Genomic DNA, 17,774 nt, shown 5'->3' with positions numbered 1-17,774 from the left:
CACGCCTGGGAGACGCTTCACTCGACAGTTAAACAAAACATTTGCAACATTGAATTGATTGGACTGACATGAATATAACATAAAACACGTTTTAACATAATGTATTTTTGTTGTATAAAATTAAATACTAATAATTATAACAACAATAGAAGTGACATTAAAAATGGCTTTTTACCTGACATCAACTCAAAACAATTTACTTCTTAAATGCTGACACGACACAAGTGTGTGTGCATGTGAGCGTGTGCACATGCCTGTGGTCAGCGGTTCCGTGTGGACGGCGGGCCGAAGCAGTGTGTGTTGAGTGGGCGGAGTCACACTGATGAATTGCTGTATCGATTGAGCGCTGCCTCACTTTCCATAATTATAACTCTCTAATGGAGCATGGCGCGCACGTACACATGCACACACCCTCAACCATGCGACATTTCCTCTTCCTCTTGTCTACTTCCTCTTTTGCCTCCTTAACTTTAAAGTGAACTTCCTTTCTCTTCACTCTGACGAGTCACACAATCCTTCACACACACGCGCACACACACTGCTGCCCTCCATCATGTCTCATCTTATTTGCTAGGCCAGACCAGGTCAGACCAGGTCAGACCAGGTCAGACCAGGTCAGACCAGGCCAGGGCAGGCCAGGCGGGTTGTGGTCATTTGTGGTGAGGTCTAGTGTGTCCACTGGGCATCCAATAAAACAAGAAAAAGACACAAAGAGCAGCGAGAGAAAGAGCGAACGTGGAAACATTTTCATTTGTTGTCTTTGCCTCTGATGTGCACACACACACACACACGTGCACACAAACGTGTGTTGCAAACAAACAAGAGGAGCGATGATGTTGGCAAAGCACATCAAAGAGGACGTTAATCCTCGTCCTCGTTACTATTAATAAACAAACATGGCCGCCAATTCAACGACGCCTCGTTGCCATCATCTTGCTCACTCCTTCACAAAGACGCTGTACTTCTCCGACCTTTGACCTGGACTTATAGGTCAGGATTCATGTTCATGATGTCATCATACCAGCGTTGGCGCCATCTCGCGGCTGTGCTTAACGAGCGTCACCATGGTGACGCATGTCAACGATTATCACAATTCTTCATCACTGAGGAGGAGGATGAAGAGCAGGCTCACATGCACACATGCACGCACACAAATACAGAGAAGTGCTGCAGGGAGATGAGGTCATTGGTCACAGTGGGTGGGTGGGTGAAGCCGAGTTAGAAATGTAAAGAAACAATCAACGTGCAAGTGTTACGGCGTCCGTGCACATGACACCACAAGAATAAAATATATTTTCACATTATTATTCATTTATTTTACTCTCAGATGATGACCCTGAGAGGTTTCTATGGCGACACGCATCATCAGCTAGGCCCAAAGGTTAGAGGGCGACACGGCCATGAGGATGTTGAGGGTGAAATGTGTGTGGGGGGGAGGGGTTTCAAACGAACAGCGCCCCCGAGTGGTGTCATGGCAGAACTTGACAGTCTTGTGAGCAGTCATGACATGACATGCGCGTGTGCAGACGTAATGAGACCTCAGTGACCTCTGTGTGTGTGTGTTTCTGTGTATAGTGGGCGCACACCGGAAAGAGAACATTCCTGTTTATCCTCCTTTCTGCCTGATTCACTCAGCTTCAGACATCAGCAGACATCTTGATATTAACATACACATGCAAACACACACACATCACCAACATGTCTTTATGGATAAAGTTTAGCCTTAAAGTTGGGTGAACAGGCGAAGAGGTGGTTAAAGGTAAAGGTGGGTAAGCCGCCATCTGATTAGTGGTGTGCCCCCTCCTCTCGTGGTGTCACATGTTAGCTTAATGCGTTGTTAATGACCTGCAAAAACACAATAGCACACGTCTGCTTTTCATATGCATATTTCATGCAGACAGATGAACAAATTACATATTTATGGATTAGAAGATCAGGAGGGGAGGAAGTGGGGGGGGTTGTGCAGTGCAGGCAGGTACGAGGGTCCCATCTGTAACGGCATCTGTACAGCAGGAGGATCCCCGAGGCCCGGTGGGGAGGGGGAGTGCCTGTTAGCAGCCCACCACTGAAACAAGTCCTAGAACTACAACACGACTAAGGTTTCATTATGCTACGGCATAGTCCCTACACCGACCGACCCTTCTGATCGCATCTTGATTCTTTTGGAGCTCTTTGGCGGAGGCTGAGCATGTTACTTGCAATTCTGTGCCAAATCGCTAAGGGATCGCAACCACAACTGTTGTTGACTAACTATTTAGCTTCCATAACGACTGAAGCCATACATAGATCGTTGTTGAAGCTGGAACTAACTGATGTGGGACATCACTCACTTTTATTGTGATAGGAGGAAGCAAATATTATAAGTGCTCATTGTTGATACACTCCTCAGTTTCTTCTGGATTTATAAATGGCGCTTTCAGTAAGGAAAAACAGGCAAGACTACAAACCGGAAACAATGTACTGTAGAACATTGGCCATGAAATAGCTCCACAAGGTCTGACACAAACCAAAGCAGACACTATCCTCATACATTATTCCCATAAGAAATTATGTAAACACAATTAACTTTTACCTTTGCTGAAGACGGGATTCTTGGCGATGTGGCAACAAGGTCAACATGAACACCACCTTTGTGTTTTGCCATGAGTTGCTTCTTGAATTCAAAAGTGTTTCCCACTTGAATAACCCAAAGTCAAAAACAGTTGCAAGTGCTGGCATTTGAATGTATGCAAACCAAGGCAAAATTCTGGCTTAAACTTTCAACGTTAACTGAAAAACACGCTGATCGGGGCGTACACTAACCAAGGTTCCACTGTAAAAAAAAAAGCTAACCAATCACAGTTCTGCAGTACATGTCACTGTTGACACGTGGTTCGATTGAACCAGTGTCAGTCAACCTCAGCAACGTGACAACCATGAGTCAACTACAGTAACATGAGATCCATGCCAGTCAACTACAACGACATGAGAGCTACAAGTCAGTCTCAAAAATAGGAGAACCATCAATCAATTCCTGAAATTCCTGAGTGAGTTTCAGCAGCACAAGAACCAACCGCAAAATGAGAAGTGCCTGAGTCAACCTCAACGACAACATGAAAGCTCTGAGAGTTACATGCATCAACATGAGAGCAATGAGCCAACCTCAGCAACATGAGAACCATAAGTCAACATCAGGCGAGCTGTGTCAACATGAGAGCCATGAGAGTCAACTAGGACATGAGAATCAACAGTGAAGAGTGATATATTGGCTGAATGACAATGGCGTCCATGTGATGAGCCTGATGACGAGTGAGGTCATCAGCACGGCCATCTTTAGCGAGGCTGAGCACGAACATCTATCTTGTGAAGTAGACGCACCAGTGGGAGGCGGTAGGGGGGTGTCAGTGGGCGGGTAGCGGGCTGCGAGTGACTTGTTCTGGAAGCTAACAACCTTAGCGAGGATAAGGTGGCTGATCCTCCAATGCTAGGCTCATTATTGTTGGAGGGGATTTGGAACTGCTTTTTCCCGTCTGGTTGGGGGGGCAGGATGGGGGGATTACGTGCTGTAAAGAGGGGGCTGAGGGGGAAGTGTGAGAGGGAAATATTTATGTCATTGAGATGATTATTTGGCATAGCTGGCTAATGCTAGCTCATGCTAATGATACTAATAATGCGGATATGCTACATTGGTGCTCGTCTTCATGCGTTGTACATGTATATTGTATATCAGCTGTCACATTTAGTTTTAAAATCGCTGATAGAATGAAGGCCTCCAATATTTACATCCATCCATCCATTTTCTATTCCGCTTATCCTCACGAGGGTCGCAGGTATGCTGGAGCCTAACCCAGCTGAGGCAGGGTACACCCTAGGCTGGTCGTATTTACATACATTACACTATAAAATGCATTTAGTGAGTTAGCGAATTTAAGTTCATTAACACTTTTGTTCGGCGACAAGAACAAGTATGACACCATGTTGCTGCACTCATCTACTTCCTGTTGGGTGTTGACGCGTCCCTACAAGCAGCATGACTGCTTGTTGTCGCAGTGGCGAGCTCAGTGACGCGAGGCAGGCGGGTGGGGGTGTGCAGGGGCGCACGGTGCACAGTAAAAATCCCGATCATAAAGCGGCGGCGCTTAAATAAGTCAATGGACTGATGTGCTGCATCATGAGATAAGAGGCCGCATGAAAGCCAGAGGCGGGCGGCAGAAGGGGTGGGGCGGGGGGGTGCCGGGGCGTCTGAGGTGGGGGCGGGGTTGGCCCTCATTAACATTCCCGCGCTGCAGTGACTCAGCCCATTCTGGTAATGGAGAGCCTCGGCCACCTAAAGATGGAGATGGCCATTTTTCAAGATGCTCACACACGTGCACACTTTCTATATAAATGATGCTCAACACTTACGAGCGCTGCAAGGTCGTTGTGGAATCTTTGAAACTCTTTTGACTTTTTTTTTTTTTGCTTCATTGTGCTGTCCTGTACAATAATGTAAATTCATAATTTCTATACATAATAATGTGTCACAATAATCATGTACTGTACAAGTACTGTACATGTGATCATAATAATGCAAATATATAATAATGAAACATAGTAAGTAGGAATGCTAAGCCGAATTTCATGAAAACACGTGATCAAAACGCCTTTAAAAGCCGATCACAAAAACCGAACGCATCTTGTATCGAGCTTGCCACAGGCTACGCTAATTGATGCCAACTAGTGTTTGATCACTCATGTGACTATTCTTGCATCTTTGTTTACATGCTGTGCCGAGCTGTCACTGTCTGCTAGCTTCTGGTCTTCGGACTCCAAATGTGACTTTTTACCACGGTGACTTTGTTTTTGTCCCACAGGACAGCCACAAGTGTATATTACATTCCTGGGGTACGTGTGTCATTGAACAACTATGTGTCCACTGTCCAGTCTTATGATGGTGATACTATCCCAGGGGTCTCCTATCTCACCAGCTGATTTTGAGTAGTATTTTTTTATCATAACTGTTGACTGCAATCCTTATGCCTTTATATGACAACAAATAAACACACAATAGAGTTGTAATGTTTGTTTAGAGCTGGACAGTGAGATGGGGGAAATAAGTATTTTATCCCCTTGCTGACTTTGTAAGTTTATCCCCTTCCAAAGATATGAGCAGTCCATATTTTTTATGGTAGGTTTATTTTACAAGAGATAGACAAACATAAGAAAATACAGAAAAATAAAATTGACAAAATAGTTGTATCCTTAGTATCCCTAAACTATGTATCTTCTTCTCAGTTTCCTCTATTTAAACCTCTCCACCGACATGAGCAAGACCAAAGAGCTGTCAAAGAACCTCAGGGACAAGACTGGAATGGACTATAACATGATCAACAAGAAGCTTGGTGTGAAAGAGCCCACAATAATTTATAAATGGAAGAAATACAAAATAATAGTAATTCTGTGCTTGCAAACAAGGGTTTGCGCTGAGATCAGTTACTTATTTCTCTCAATCCAATAAAAACTCATTTCTGGACTGCTCATGCCCCATTGAATTAAAGTTTTAGGAGACAAACAGGAAGTGATCAAGTTCTCCTTCTAGTCCAGATTGCCAGCGTCCTGTCCGATGTGTGCCATACGAGGACATGGGACGGATCAGCCACTCTGAGAAGGATCAGGTCAAGACCAATTGAACACACCCCATGACGCAGGAAGAAGCAAACGACTCTGCTGTCTCGGCCCAGGTGGTCAGGTGACCGCCAGCAGACTGATGGCATGCGACAGGTGCAACATGGTGGCAGATTGATGCCAAAGCGGATTGGAGGCCAGAGAACATGGCGACGTGAAAGTAAAAACCATCTGTACACCAAAGTCTGAGGTCCCACGAGGTCACCTCCATCTTATATAAGGACACTTATGACCTCTGACCTTCATGTTAGTAATGAAGCAGATAATAATAATGTTGACGTGTGTGGACGCCATGATGTCATAGTTTAATGAGGTCTAATGAGGATTGCCGACGCTAACGAGGTGTTAACGAGGTCAAGTCACCTCATACGACTTTGTTCATCAGATCACTACGCACAGACACACACATCTAAGCGAGCAGCTCAACCCCCATGTGACCCTCCCCAACAGAACAATGTGGGTCAGTAGTGGTCAGATGTACAGCAGCTAATTAGCCACATAGCAAACATATTGATCTGTAAACACAGGACAAACTAGTTCCCCTCCACCAACCCCACTTTGTTTTTTCCCCCCCTACTTCCTGTTCACAAACATGGCCGCCTGCTGTGGTCACATTGATCTTCGCTCGCCACACCACAGGCGGTCTGGGACGTGTCGCTTCCCACTTTGGTGTCTCGCACACCTCGCTTCGTCTCTCTTTCACTTTCACTTCTAACACAATTTTGTGTGTGTGCGTTTGTGTGTGTCAGTCAATAGTGTCATTAAGCTGCCATGCAGTCAGCTGCTGGTGCGCGCACACACACACACACACACACACACAATTGGCTGAGAGTCAGGAAGTTAAGACACACACGTGCACACTTACAGACCAGACCAATTTTTTACAAAACAACCCCCCGTTCCATTCTCACGTCTCCAACATGCACCCCCCATCAAAGAACTCCTTTGTTATTGTATTCGGGGGCCAAAGCACCTGCACCCCAACACACACACACAGTCCAACTGCAGAGAAGCATCACAAGTATTTTAAGAAAAAGGAGGAGGGAGTGCCCCCCCAGGAAGAAAGTGCAGAAGAATTCCTTCATCCTTACGGCCTCACAGGGATGAGGGAAGGATTTCTTAAAGAGGGGTGGGGGGCCATATGCTGTAGGCAGTGGGATTTAGGGAGGTGGGGGGGGGTCGTGGTGGTGTAATGGTGGTGTACTTCCTGTGTCTGTCAGCTTACATCTTCCCCCGGGTTTGCCCTCCTGCCCCCCTCCCCTTCCCCTCTTGGCTAAACACTCTTCTTTATTGACAACAACTTCCTGTGTCTGGATGCTTCCTTGCCCCGCCCCCCAGCTATGATCTGCTGCCTCCAACACCGACCCCCCCAAGAAAGGCCCCCGACCCAACAACAAAGATTGTTCCACATAAACCACATTCAGATGAGGACTGACTCTGCCCTGTTTGGATGACCCCCACCCACCACCCACCCCGTGCTCTCCGCGGAGTTAGGGCGCTGCAGGTCCTCCTTAAAAATGGAGGCGCTGGAGCCATCCTGACATTTTCATTTATGGCTGAGCTTTAAAAGCAATATGGACGCAATCACCGCCGTCCCCCCACCTCCCTGCAGCAGGAGGCAGGCTGCTCATGTGACTCGTACCAGCCAATCACAGCCTCTCATGATGCTATTATTATGATTATGATGATGACAGTATCACAGCCTTCAAGAGTGGCGGTCATCTGATACACAAAAATAAGAATTCCCTTTTTTAAATGATTGTTTTTATGGGAGGGGAAGATTCGCTCTGTCAATGTTCTCAACTCCTGTTTCCATGACACTGTGATATATAATTGGGCCTTGGTGCAGGTCTGCATGGATGAAGCTCAGCTCCATATTGTCCTTTTTTAGGCAGCACGAGCAGGACCGGTAAATATTCTCATGGAGGTTACCGAGTCCACATTTGTGCTCGCAGGACCACCTCTGTGTGTGTGTGATGACGTCTGTGTCTAAAGTTTCACTGCTCGGCAGGATAGACTGCATGCACACACACACATACACACAGTAAGTCAGATAGCGTGTCACGTAGCATGTGTGACACGCGTGTATACAGCTGTGACATGTACTCATGATGAATGGTTGCTAGCGGGACAGGAGATGTCGACTTCCAGCGTGAACGCAAACACAAAGCAGTACACGGCACCATTAAAAACTTCAAAGTTCAACAGGTCAGCAGTTTGCCAGCATGTACAGAACTTGTGGTTGGCACGACAACAAAACACAGGGGGAAAAAGAAGCAGATGTGAAAGTGACAAAGTCAAACTACACAACCTTGAGGAGCTCCACACATGTCACATGACCACTTGCTTTCAGGTGTCTCATATGTGTTGACGCCCCCCCCCCTTCCCGCATACAAACAACAGTACACAGTGCCAAGAAGAAAAGGCGTTCCGCTGTCCAGATGGAGTGGAGCTTTGTTGCTGTGTGGACACCATAACAAAGATGGCTGATTAAATATCAGGAGGCGGAGCCAAGCCAAGAGTGAGAGAGAGATGATTGGACAATACTGAAGGGAAACATTAGTCTTCATTGCCGCTCTTACTTGCATGTACAGTATCTACTGTCTTCATGAACGTGAAGTGTGAAGTGCGCTCTAAGCTAACCATGCTCGCAGTTAAGAGTGTGCGCACACTGCAGCACTGTGCACACACACACACACACACACACAGTCTGCCAGAGAATGTTTGATAAATGTAAAAGTCAATAAAGAATCTATCAAAGTGCCAAAGCAAGTTTTAATCAGTCTTTTTAAGGGGGGGTGGATGAAATGAAAGTTCTGGTCCAGTTGGATCAGGGAGGAGCTTGAAGACAGAAGAGGGGGAGGAGGAGGAGGAAGAGTCCTAGCACCTTAAAGATGGCTGTGTGATTTAAGTGCAGGGGGAAGAGTGGTGGGGGGTTAATAGAGCCTGCAGCTAATTGCAGTGGTGACATCTTTAAGTCCACCCCCCCTCCAAAAGACCTTGGACATGCTGACACAGGACGACGGGAAGGAGACAAGGAAAGGAAATGATGGAAGGACACAAAGAGGAGGGAAGAAACAAGGAGGGGAGCCAGGACGGACCGGATGGGCGGGTGGGTGGGTGGTTCGGGGGGGTCGCGTTCAGAAAGAGGAAATGAAACTTCATGGAACGTAGCTAAAGGGGTGGAGTCTGAGCCACACAAGCTCCGCCTCTATTATTGCATCATGTGACCAGCTGGTGTAAATCTGTCACATTGAAACGTTTGAATCGGTGGTCCAGTGGAGGCCTGCGGGGCTTTTCTGTCAGCATGGTGATGCTGCAGAGGTAAAGTGTCCATGTCGTGGTGGCCATTGTTGGAGACCAGCAACAAGTTATGCAAATGAGATGCTAATGATGCAAAAAGTCAAAGCCTGGAGGAAGACAAGTGTGGGAATGAGGAAGGCAGCTTCCTTCTCCTCTTCTTTCATCCCTTCAATCCATCCATGCACCCCCCCCCAAAAAAGCAGCCATTGACATGCTAATATGGGTGTTGCTTGTTGTTGTTTCTCAATTTGTTGAGTCTGGAAGGAGGCGTTGTTACGGCAACCTCAGAGGAGGATGAGGACGTGGGAAGACGTCCTACACTACCCATGAGCCTCAGCAACTGTTGCCATGGTGATGGAAGACAGTAAATGCCTTTGCCCGGTGGGCGGAGTCACAGAGAGGAATCATAAGGCAGGGCATGTTTGCTAAGTCAACACTGACTCTGCTAACGAGGTCATAGGTGAGCAGCCTCTCCTCAGTAGGCGTGTCCACCTGCAGGGTGAGAACACCCCGCCCCCCACATTGAGCTGTTGAAGCAGCCAGTCAGCATCCCCTCCGTCACTTCGTCATTGTTTACTGGCTGTCACTGCCTAAATTGTTCTTGCAGTGACCTGGGGAGGGGGGGCATTGCTGTCAGATTGGGACACTCGCGCTTGATGCCATATATGGGGTTGGGGAAGTTGGGGGGGGCTAGTTCCGGTGAGTCGCCAGGCAGAACCTCACAAAGTCCAACTTTGAGGACATGTCTTTGAAGAGCGTCTCTTTAAGAATGAATACTATTACCTTATAGACACCCCCTCCTCCCCCACATCCCAACTGCACCCTTGAAAGGCGGCGCTGACCCGAGGACGTAAAGCGCGGGTCCAAATGAATTGCTCTGCGGACCATTACGACGAGGAGCTGTCCTACCTGTGCTGAGTCAGCAGCTCCGCTCACTCCATCCGTCTAATGGACAGCGCCGGAATTTCATTAGCGGGAAGCCGCAGTGCATGTGTACTCTGTGTGTGTGTGTGTGTGTGTGTGTAAGTGCACGAACAGGGGGACGACCCCTGCTGTCCTTCTGTGGAAACCCTGTTCATCAGCAGGACGTCTGCTTGCTTGTCCTACACATGTGCACGAGCACGTTTCCATCCATGATGACATCACTCCATGCATGTCGGGTCAGGCTTGGTACTGGTCGAGGACATAGTCTGGGAATACCAATACTGTTCCTCAAACGGAATACTACAGTAAGTATACAATGTACATGAGTGTGAATTGCAACCACTTGATGGACATTTGGATTGCTCCATAAAACAACTGCCAGTGTCTCAAATATGCAGTCATTCAAAAAGAATTTGTTATGATTTTTTTCTCATTTGCAGGTCAATATCACGCTGTCATGTTTTGCTTGGTAGTCCCTCCCCTTCTGCAACGTAGCCAAGATGGTGACTATGGAGGGCAGCAAGTGTCCATTACTGCACATTTTGATCATGTTGAGTGCAACGTATGTGTTGTGACAGTGAACTGCATTTCGCTGTACTTCTCAGTAGTGTAAACAAATTTATGTACTCAAAATTAGGGGTGTCTTAGAATAGTCCACTAATCGACCGTTGCATTCAGACTTTTCTGATTTGACTATCAATCTCACCATCAAATCATATAAAAATGTGATGCGATCACATTCTGACTACAGAACATCGTTCCCACACTGTATGGTTGTGGTGCCTATTATTCCATGTGGAAGTGGTTTTTGGCTTCTAATTTTGTCCTTCTTCCTCACTCAGTTTCAAACCCATTCAAATTGGAGGCTCACTAGTTAGTATATTGCCATGCTTAAAGCGGCGTCCGTCTTTGGCTAGCAGTAGTCTCGGCGTGTACGTCTATGTCTGCCAGATTCATGTCAGACTGGCGAGACTATATCAAGAGACTAACTATATCAACGTCATTGTGAGGGTAGATGATAGGCTGATCTTTTTATTTAACGCCATCTACGACTGACCCATATTACAACAAGGAGCTTGCCCAATGCATACATTTATAATTTATTATATCTAACTATTGCTTTCCATGTCTACTATCTATATTAGATAATACAAGTATGAAGGTGAATATAAGGTTATTACTTCATGTTTACAGAGCTCTAATACTGTAAAAAAATCTTTTTAGAACGGCATAAACCGGTTTCCTATGTTCTAACAATATTAACAAAATATTGTTAAAAAAAACAAAATATTCTGTTTATTAATACTGAATCCTACTTAGCAGAGATTTAAAGTTTCTACAATGAATATTTTAGCATATTTTGATACAAAAAAACGCCTACTTTCTGTTAAAGGGGACCTATTGTGCTTTTTCCACTTTTCTGACCTATAAATGTTATAATGTTGTATTATGTGTTAAACAATGCCAAAGTTTCAGATAATGAGGTGTGCACATTTGGAAGTGAGCCCTAAAAGAAGTTTGGGATGGCTCAAAATGTTCGGTTGAAAAAGGTCATAACATAAAATTGCCTAAAATCCCTCCCTCCCTCCATCCATCCATCCATCCTTTTTCTATGCTGTTGATCCTCGCTAGAGTTGCAGATGTATGCTGGAGCCTATCCCAGCTGACTTCAGGCAGTAGGCACACCTAACATGCATCTTTTTGGAATGTCGGAGGAGTATCCGGAGAAAACCCATGCAGGCGCAGGGAGTACATGCAAACTTCACACAGAGACGCCCAACGAAGATTCAAACCCTGATCTTCCAGATCTTCATTTGTCATATGCATGGCTGAATAGAAACCTTTCCAGACTGGATTTGAAAATTGCCAGAATTGAGGCGAGTTGCACATCTTCTAGAAGACTGTTCCAGATTTTGGCAGCATAAAATTGCCATGTTTAGTCCTGACTTTTAGTCCTGACTCCTTTGGCACAATCCAAAGGAGCTGAGGTGAGCGCTAGCTTTGAAAGTGAGAAAGACGCTCAACATTGATGGGCTTATTGGCTCATAATGACCGCAAAAAAATCCTGTGGAAGGATGGAAGTGTGAAAGTATGTTGAAAAGGTTAAAGATGACTCCAGAAAGTGAAGCGCAACTTGTGTCTGCAGCTTCTTATATATATTATATAAAACATGTAAGGCTGTTAGGCCAACCTCATTTTATATCCCGACAGTCAATTTTAATGCAATAAATTAGGCTGCTAACCGAGTTTTGGCAAGTTGTTGTTTTTGAAGCTATGTCGTTCCTATTTTGTGTGCACTGGTAACGTGTGCCAACAGTGACTGTATTTGGTTTTGTTCGCCTAGCTTTCTGTATCACTAACTTAAATACTGTCATTGCAAACCAACTTCCTGTGTGTGTTTAGACTGTTTTTTTGAGTTGCAAATGAAATCTATTTGTTGGGATCACCATTAGCTCTGCTCTTGAAAAACAAACAAACACAAAACATTTGACTATTAGTTGGCTACGGACTAAAGCTAAACAACTGAGGTTTGACAATGAAATCCTTAGTCGAGGACAGCTAGACTCAAAATGCAATTAAAACACAGCACAGGAGTCTTAGCTATGCTACTATCCCATCTCCGGTAGCACACCCAACCACTGATTCTGATTGTGGTTCTAAGGAATCGTGACTCCGCCTCGCCACGGTCGCTGGCAGCACCTCCGAGTGGCGAACGAGAGAAAGACGTGAATAATTCAGTTAGCAGCTCAGCTAATTGTTGACTTGTCAATAATTAAGAACATGTGACCAGCAGCTGCACAACACAACAACACAACAAGGAGCTCTTTGTGTCTTTCACCTCCTGGACGCACGCCAAGCAGTTGTGCACGTCCCCCATCAATACAGACAGACGACCCACGACCCCCCAAGCAAAAACAAAATTCAAAGCCGACTCATATTAGACAGGTTTTGCCTTTGGATGAGAAATATGCAATTTGCAATGACCGTTCAGTGCAGTGAGGAGGGAGTAAGGCGTCTTCCTTTAATACTACTAATTACACACATCTACCTGCAGTCAGTATTCATAAGTGACGGGAGACATGTTGAATGAGCCCAGTTTATAATGTCATACTTTGTACATTACATTGTTCTTACGGATGTTTGTGCCCCATAGGAATGTGTTCCTTTCCAAATTGTTTCATTGCCAGCATTATCCAGGATCCTACAAAATCTACTTTTTATTTTTTCCCCAGTTTAGTTTTTTCTGTTTTCATTTTTTTAGTATTATGTTTTTTATCTTTTCTACTTATTTTACCAGCTTAGAATGTGTGCTATTTAGGTTGGTAAATAAACTCTCCATTAATTCAAATCCTGAAATCCTTACCTTTATTGATGCAACACATCATTGGCTCATTTTGTCCAGTAATTCGGACTACCGGTCAAATGTTTTACGTACAAACGTAAAAAACGTTTCTCTCCTCCACTGTTAGTTCCATTTTTTTCTTGCCAATGTATTAATTTCACCAGTACAATGCCGATCAACTGATGTTCACGAGCGTATAGCACCACAGTGTGTTCTGGACACTGTTTTTCATGCAGGCAGAGGAGGTATAGTAGTAAGTACTCCAGAACTTGGAACACCTGTAGGTGGAAGTGCACTTTTTCTGGAATTTTGCCCATCATTTTCCTTATGTGAAATATGAACACATATTTCTTTCGCTTTTCTGTGCATTATAACACGAGAATACGAGTTAATATGAGATAGATTACTATGCTGTCATTGGGATACACATATTTCAACTTCTAACAACATTGCATCATTTGATATACATACTGTGATTGGAATTGGATTGTGAATGATGGGCCAAATTTTTTAAAAAGCGCAGTTGCCATTTAAATTGTTGACCCATTTTTTGGTCCCTTAAACAGGCCTTTTCGGATAATTCTCAGTTTTGGATAACCTTTTTTTTTTTTTTTACCTCTGGCACTTCACTACTTAACTTTGTACCATTTCAAGCTATTTGTTGGACAACTTGAATTTCAATAAATAACTGGAAGAATAGGTGTGTAACACCTTTGATCGGTGGGGTAGCTTGGCTAACTTTTCTCATGGGATGTCAGTCTCTGCACAAAATCTTAATTAAATTTTAAAGTCTTCAACAAACTGTAATCTCTGTGCTTGTGATTAAGGAAGATGTGCACAATTAGACAAGATGTGGCAATGTTGGAAGTGTGTTGTGCATGTTGAGAATGTCGGTTAAGACGAGCTGGGTGCAGGAATAAACATGCCTCTTGGCTTTTTTTTTTCGATCAGAACCTGCACGTCGTCGGCGGGCATTGTGACATGGTCTTTAAAGTGCTGAAACATATACTCATCTGTGAAAATATACTCATCCTGAGTCGCACACACACACAGCTGCACTAGCATGCTCTGCTAAACTAAGCTAACCCTGCTAACATCCATCCTTGCTCCATAAGAGGAGCTGCGGCCAAGGTTGTTTCAACATGTTTCGTCGTGTTTGTGATGAGATTCCGCAACAATTGAGCAGTCCGCGGGGAAAATACTTCCCCATTTTGACATTATTTCATTCATGTCACTTTCCGTGATATTCCGCGTATAACAGCAAATTTCATTTATCTTGGCCAATTCTGCCATTCCGTCTGTGATTCCAAAACCCATAGGGCACTAATTACCTCCACCAAGTGCAGGCGCAGTTTTGCCAGGTTTGGATTGTTTTTTCTCCCTTAATAGGAGAAAGTGTAATTTTAAAAATGTGTTCACAGGTGTTGTCACTGACTAATATTTACATTTGTTTGATGATCTGAAACAAACATGCAAAAAAATAGTAAGAGATATATCATGCTGACTTGTAAATTGCATGCTGAGAAGGTGGGTGCACCCTGATATACGTATACGACGTACATACTGTGATGTACTAGTATTCTTATTTGTGAATTTATTGTTATTTCAGTTGATGTTTGGTCATGATTTTGAAAAAAAAAGACTGTTGAGACAAAATGCTTCAAGCAAATATGGCACTTTTTCTACAACTTAGATTGCACACTTTGTCTTATTTTGCAAAAACAGTGTTTATTTGCAAAGTGCAACCAGTGGCCTCACAGTACAAGAAGCATAATCCATACATCCATTTTCTACTCCGCTTATCCTCACGAGGGTATGCTGGGTATGCTATCCAAGCTGACTTCGGGCGAGAGGCGGGGTACACCCTGGAGTGGTCACCAGCCAATCACAGGGCACATATAGACAAACAACCATTCACACTCACATTCATACCTATGGACAATTTGGAGTCGCCAATTAACCTAACATGTTTTTGGAATGTGGGAGGAAACCGGAGTACCCGGAGAAAACCCACGCACACACGGGTAGAACATGCAAACGCCACACAGAGATGTGTGACTATGTGGCCAACATCCTAACCACTCTCTACCGTGCGGCATAATGTGTTCATTCATTCATTAATGAGATCTGACCTGATATTAGCTTGTGGGAAGTTGATTTCGGTGTCTGTAATGAAGAGCTGGACGATGTCGGTCTGTCAGATGTTGGTAAGAAGGTGCTGAAACTTTCTTTGTGTGATACCTCATTGATGAGCATGCAGCTCATTGATACTACAACATGTGTGTGCACTTCAAGAACCATAACACAGTCAGTGTGTCATTACATGATGGCAGCCATGTTGTGTTCTTCTCAAAACACACACACACGCACACTGCAGACTACAATGCATCATGATAACGTCCACATTCTAGAATGTTTTACAATGTTGTCTGAATACCTATCACCTAACATGACCCTCTGTCTCTGTGTGTGTGTGTGTTTGTGTGATCCAGCTCCCTTCTGAGCTCTTAACGAGATTTGCTCTCGTTAGCCGTGACCAGTCGTCCCAAACAGCACACAGGACTCCTTCTTGATGAAAAGTGAGCGGTGAATTGCACGTTAATGATAAATATCATCCGCTGTCATTAATGTCTTCTTTTAAACCATTGATCAGCACTTGACCTTTCGTGTTTTCTTCTGTGCTCTGTGTGTGTGTGTGCCTGGGCATGAGCTAATGAGAGGCGAGACTCTCAAACCGTCACATGATAGAGGTCTCAACCTCTGACCTTCCAGCACGTGCTGTGTGTCGCGGGGGCCGCCACCCCGAGTTATCTCGTAAATTAGAGGGTGCAGGGGGGGTTGACCTTTGACTCCCAGCTTGTCTCTTTCACACTCACGTTATGACTTCTCAAGGATGTCATTGGTAGAAGCTTGCAGTGCAAGACGTACTGGGTACTAGCTGACAGCTCATTGGTTGTATCAATCTGCCATTCACATCACTGCCCTGTCCCCTTCCCTTTCACCCCATGACCTGAACTACACATTGCAAGACGTTATGAAGTCTGTTAACAAACGTTTGACAGCTAACCAGCAATTTGTCAGATTGCACTCACCTGCGTGCACGAAGTAGGCCAGGTAGAGGTCCAGCTCCTTGACAGAGACGCCGATGTGATGCGGCTGCACGCATAGGCTAGGGTTAGCGCACTGCGGAGATTTGACGAGGCGCTCGCCATCCGTACTTTCCAGAGGAATTCCCTTGAAGAGGATGACCATGACCAGGTCCAGGCGCCACACCTTGTCGGCCTGACGCAGACAGTCGATGCGTCGCATCTTTCCCTTCTGGTCAGGATTGGACAGCACGCAGCATGGCGCCTTCTTGGCTGTCACCGTCAGCACGAAGTCCTCACGGAACTCAGGCCGAATGTCCTTACGCAGCTTGGCCAGGAGGCGCGACGCCCATTTCTGTTTGACTTCGGGCTTTTCGCCGAGCAGCTCGTCCTTGACAGCACGTTCCTCCTCTTTGGACATCCTCTTCTCATGCTTCTTGAAGTACTTCCTCTTCCTGGCCTGCAGGTTAAACCACGTGTAGGCGAAGGCGCGGACATGTGGCAGCAGAGCCTCGATGAATGGATGGAACTCATCCTGAGAACAACAACAACGTCAGTCAGCATGATTGTAAGGCACATTGATTCACTACTCGGTATTCCCAAAAGCTTCTACAATATACTTTTAAAGCGCCATTGTCATCCACAAACAGGTCATTTCTTCATACCGTCATGTTAACACAGGTCCGTATCTGGTGTGTCTAGCGTTCATATTGGAGCTCCTTTTTAGCGACTCAAGCATGACATGTGACCGCACCCTAAGAGGCCAAACAGAACAGCGCTCTTCTGGTAAAGTCAGCATAAAAGGTGTTGTGTGAGAATGTTTGTGTCATATTGGTTCTGATGCTTTTCCAGGCAGGAGGCCTCCTGCATCTTCAACAGCTTCAGACTGAAAACGGTACAAAGTCGTGAAAAGTCATGCAGGTGACTAAAAGAAGCTAGAACGCATACAGATGCCATGTTGGAGACAACACGTCATTTGGGGGGCCCTTGCACCTGCTCTTGACACAAACACAGCCGTCATTCATTAGTGTGCTTAATTAATCATAAGCACACTAACACTTTTTATTTACATCTTGGTTTGTTTTCTATTTGTGATTGTTTGATCGCTTCTTGTGCTTATTTGTTTTTATTTAGAGCAGCTGTGAACATTGTCAAGTCTTTTGACTTTTCAATCCTTCTGATTGACTATCATGCTAACATTGTTGCTGTATTATTAGGATGTGAACGTTGACTTGGAGCAAAGCGCAACAAAATGCTTCTTTATTTTTTTCCGTGTTCCATCTTCAGTTGTTTAAATTAAAATTTGAACTTGAAGCGTCAGAGCGCCAGCTGCACGGCGTTCTTTAATCTAACACCGCCCCCCCCCACCCAGCCCCCCTAGTCGCGGGCCCTGAATACAACACATTGTTTCTTCTTGGAGGCGCTCCAAGTCGACGGGTTTGTCTCTCAAAGCTCCTCCAGCGGCCCGACCCGCT

The 17,774-nt window shown here is 45.1% G+C and overlaps 1 protein-coding gene across 8 annotated transcripts in view; it reads right to left on the bottom strand.

The window, feature by feature from the left end:
- Positions 1–17,774, bottom strand: part of nfia (nuclear factor I/A) — a 39,474-nt gene that overhangs the window by 11,271 nt on the left and 10,429 nt on the right. For all 8 annotated transcript variants that reach the window (XM_058073934.2, XM_058073935.2, XM_058073938.2 and 5 more), the window contains exon 2: positions 16,306–16,834. In XM_058073934.2, coding sequence (XP_057929917.2) covers positions 16,306–16,834 — 529 coding nt within the window. The remainder of the gene's footprint in view (positions 1–16,305; positions 16,835–17,774) is intronic.

Source organism: Doryrhamphus excisus, linkage group LG4 (genome assembly GCF_037039965.1).
Source record: "Doryrhamphus excisus strain RoL-2023G ecotype Guam linkage group LG4, RoL_Dexc_Guam_v1.1, whole genome shotgun sequence".
NCBI classification, from domain to species: Eukaryota; Metazoa; Chordata; class Actinopteri; order Syngnathiformes; family Syngnathidae; genus Doryrhamphus; species Doryrhamphus excisus.
Note: the sequence above shows the minus strand (reverse complement) of the source record. Positions and strands in the feature narration are given on the sequence as shown.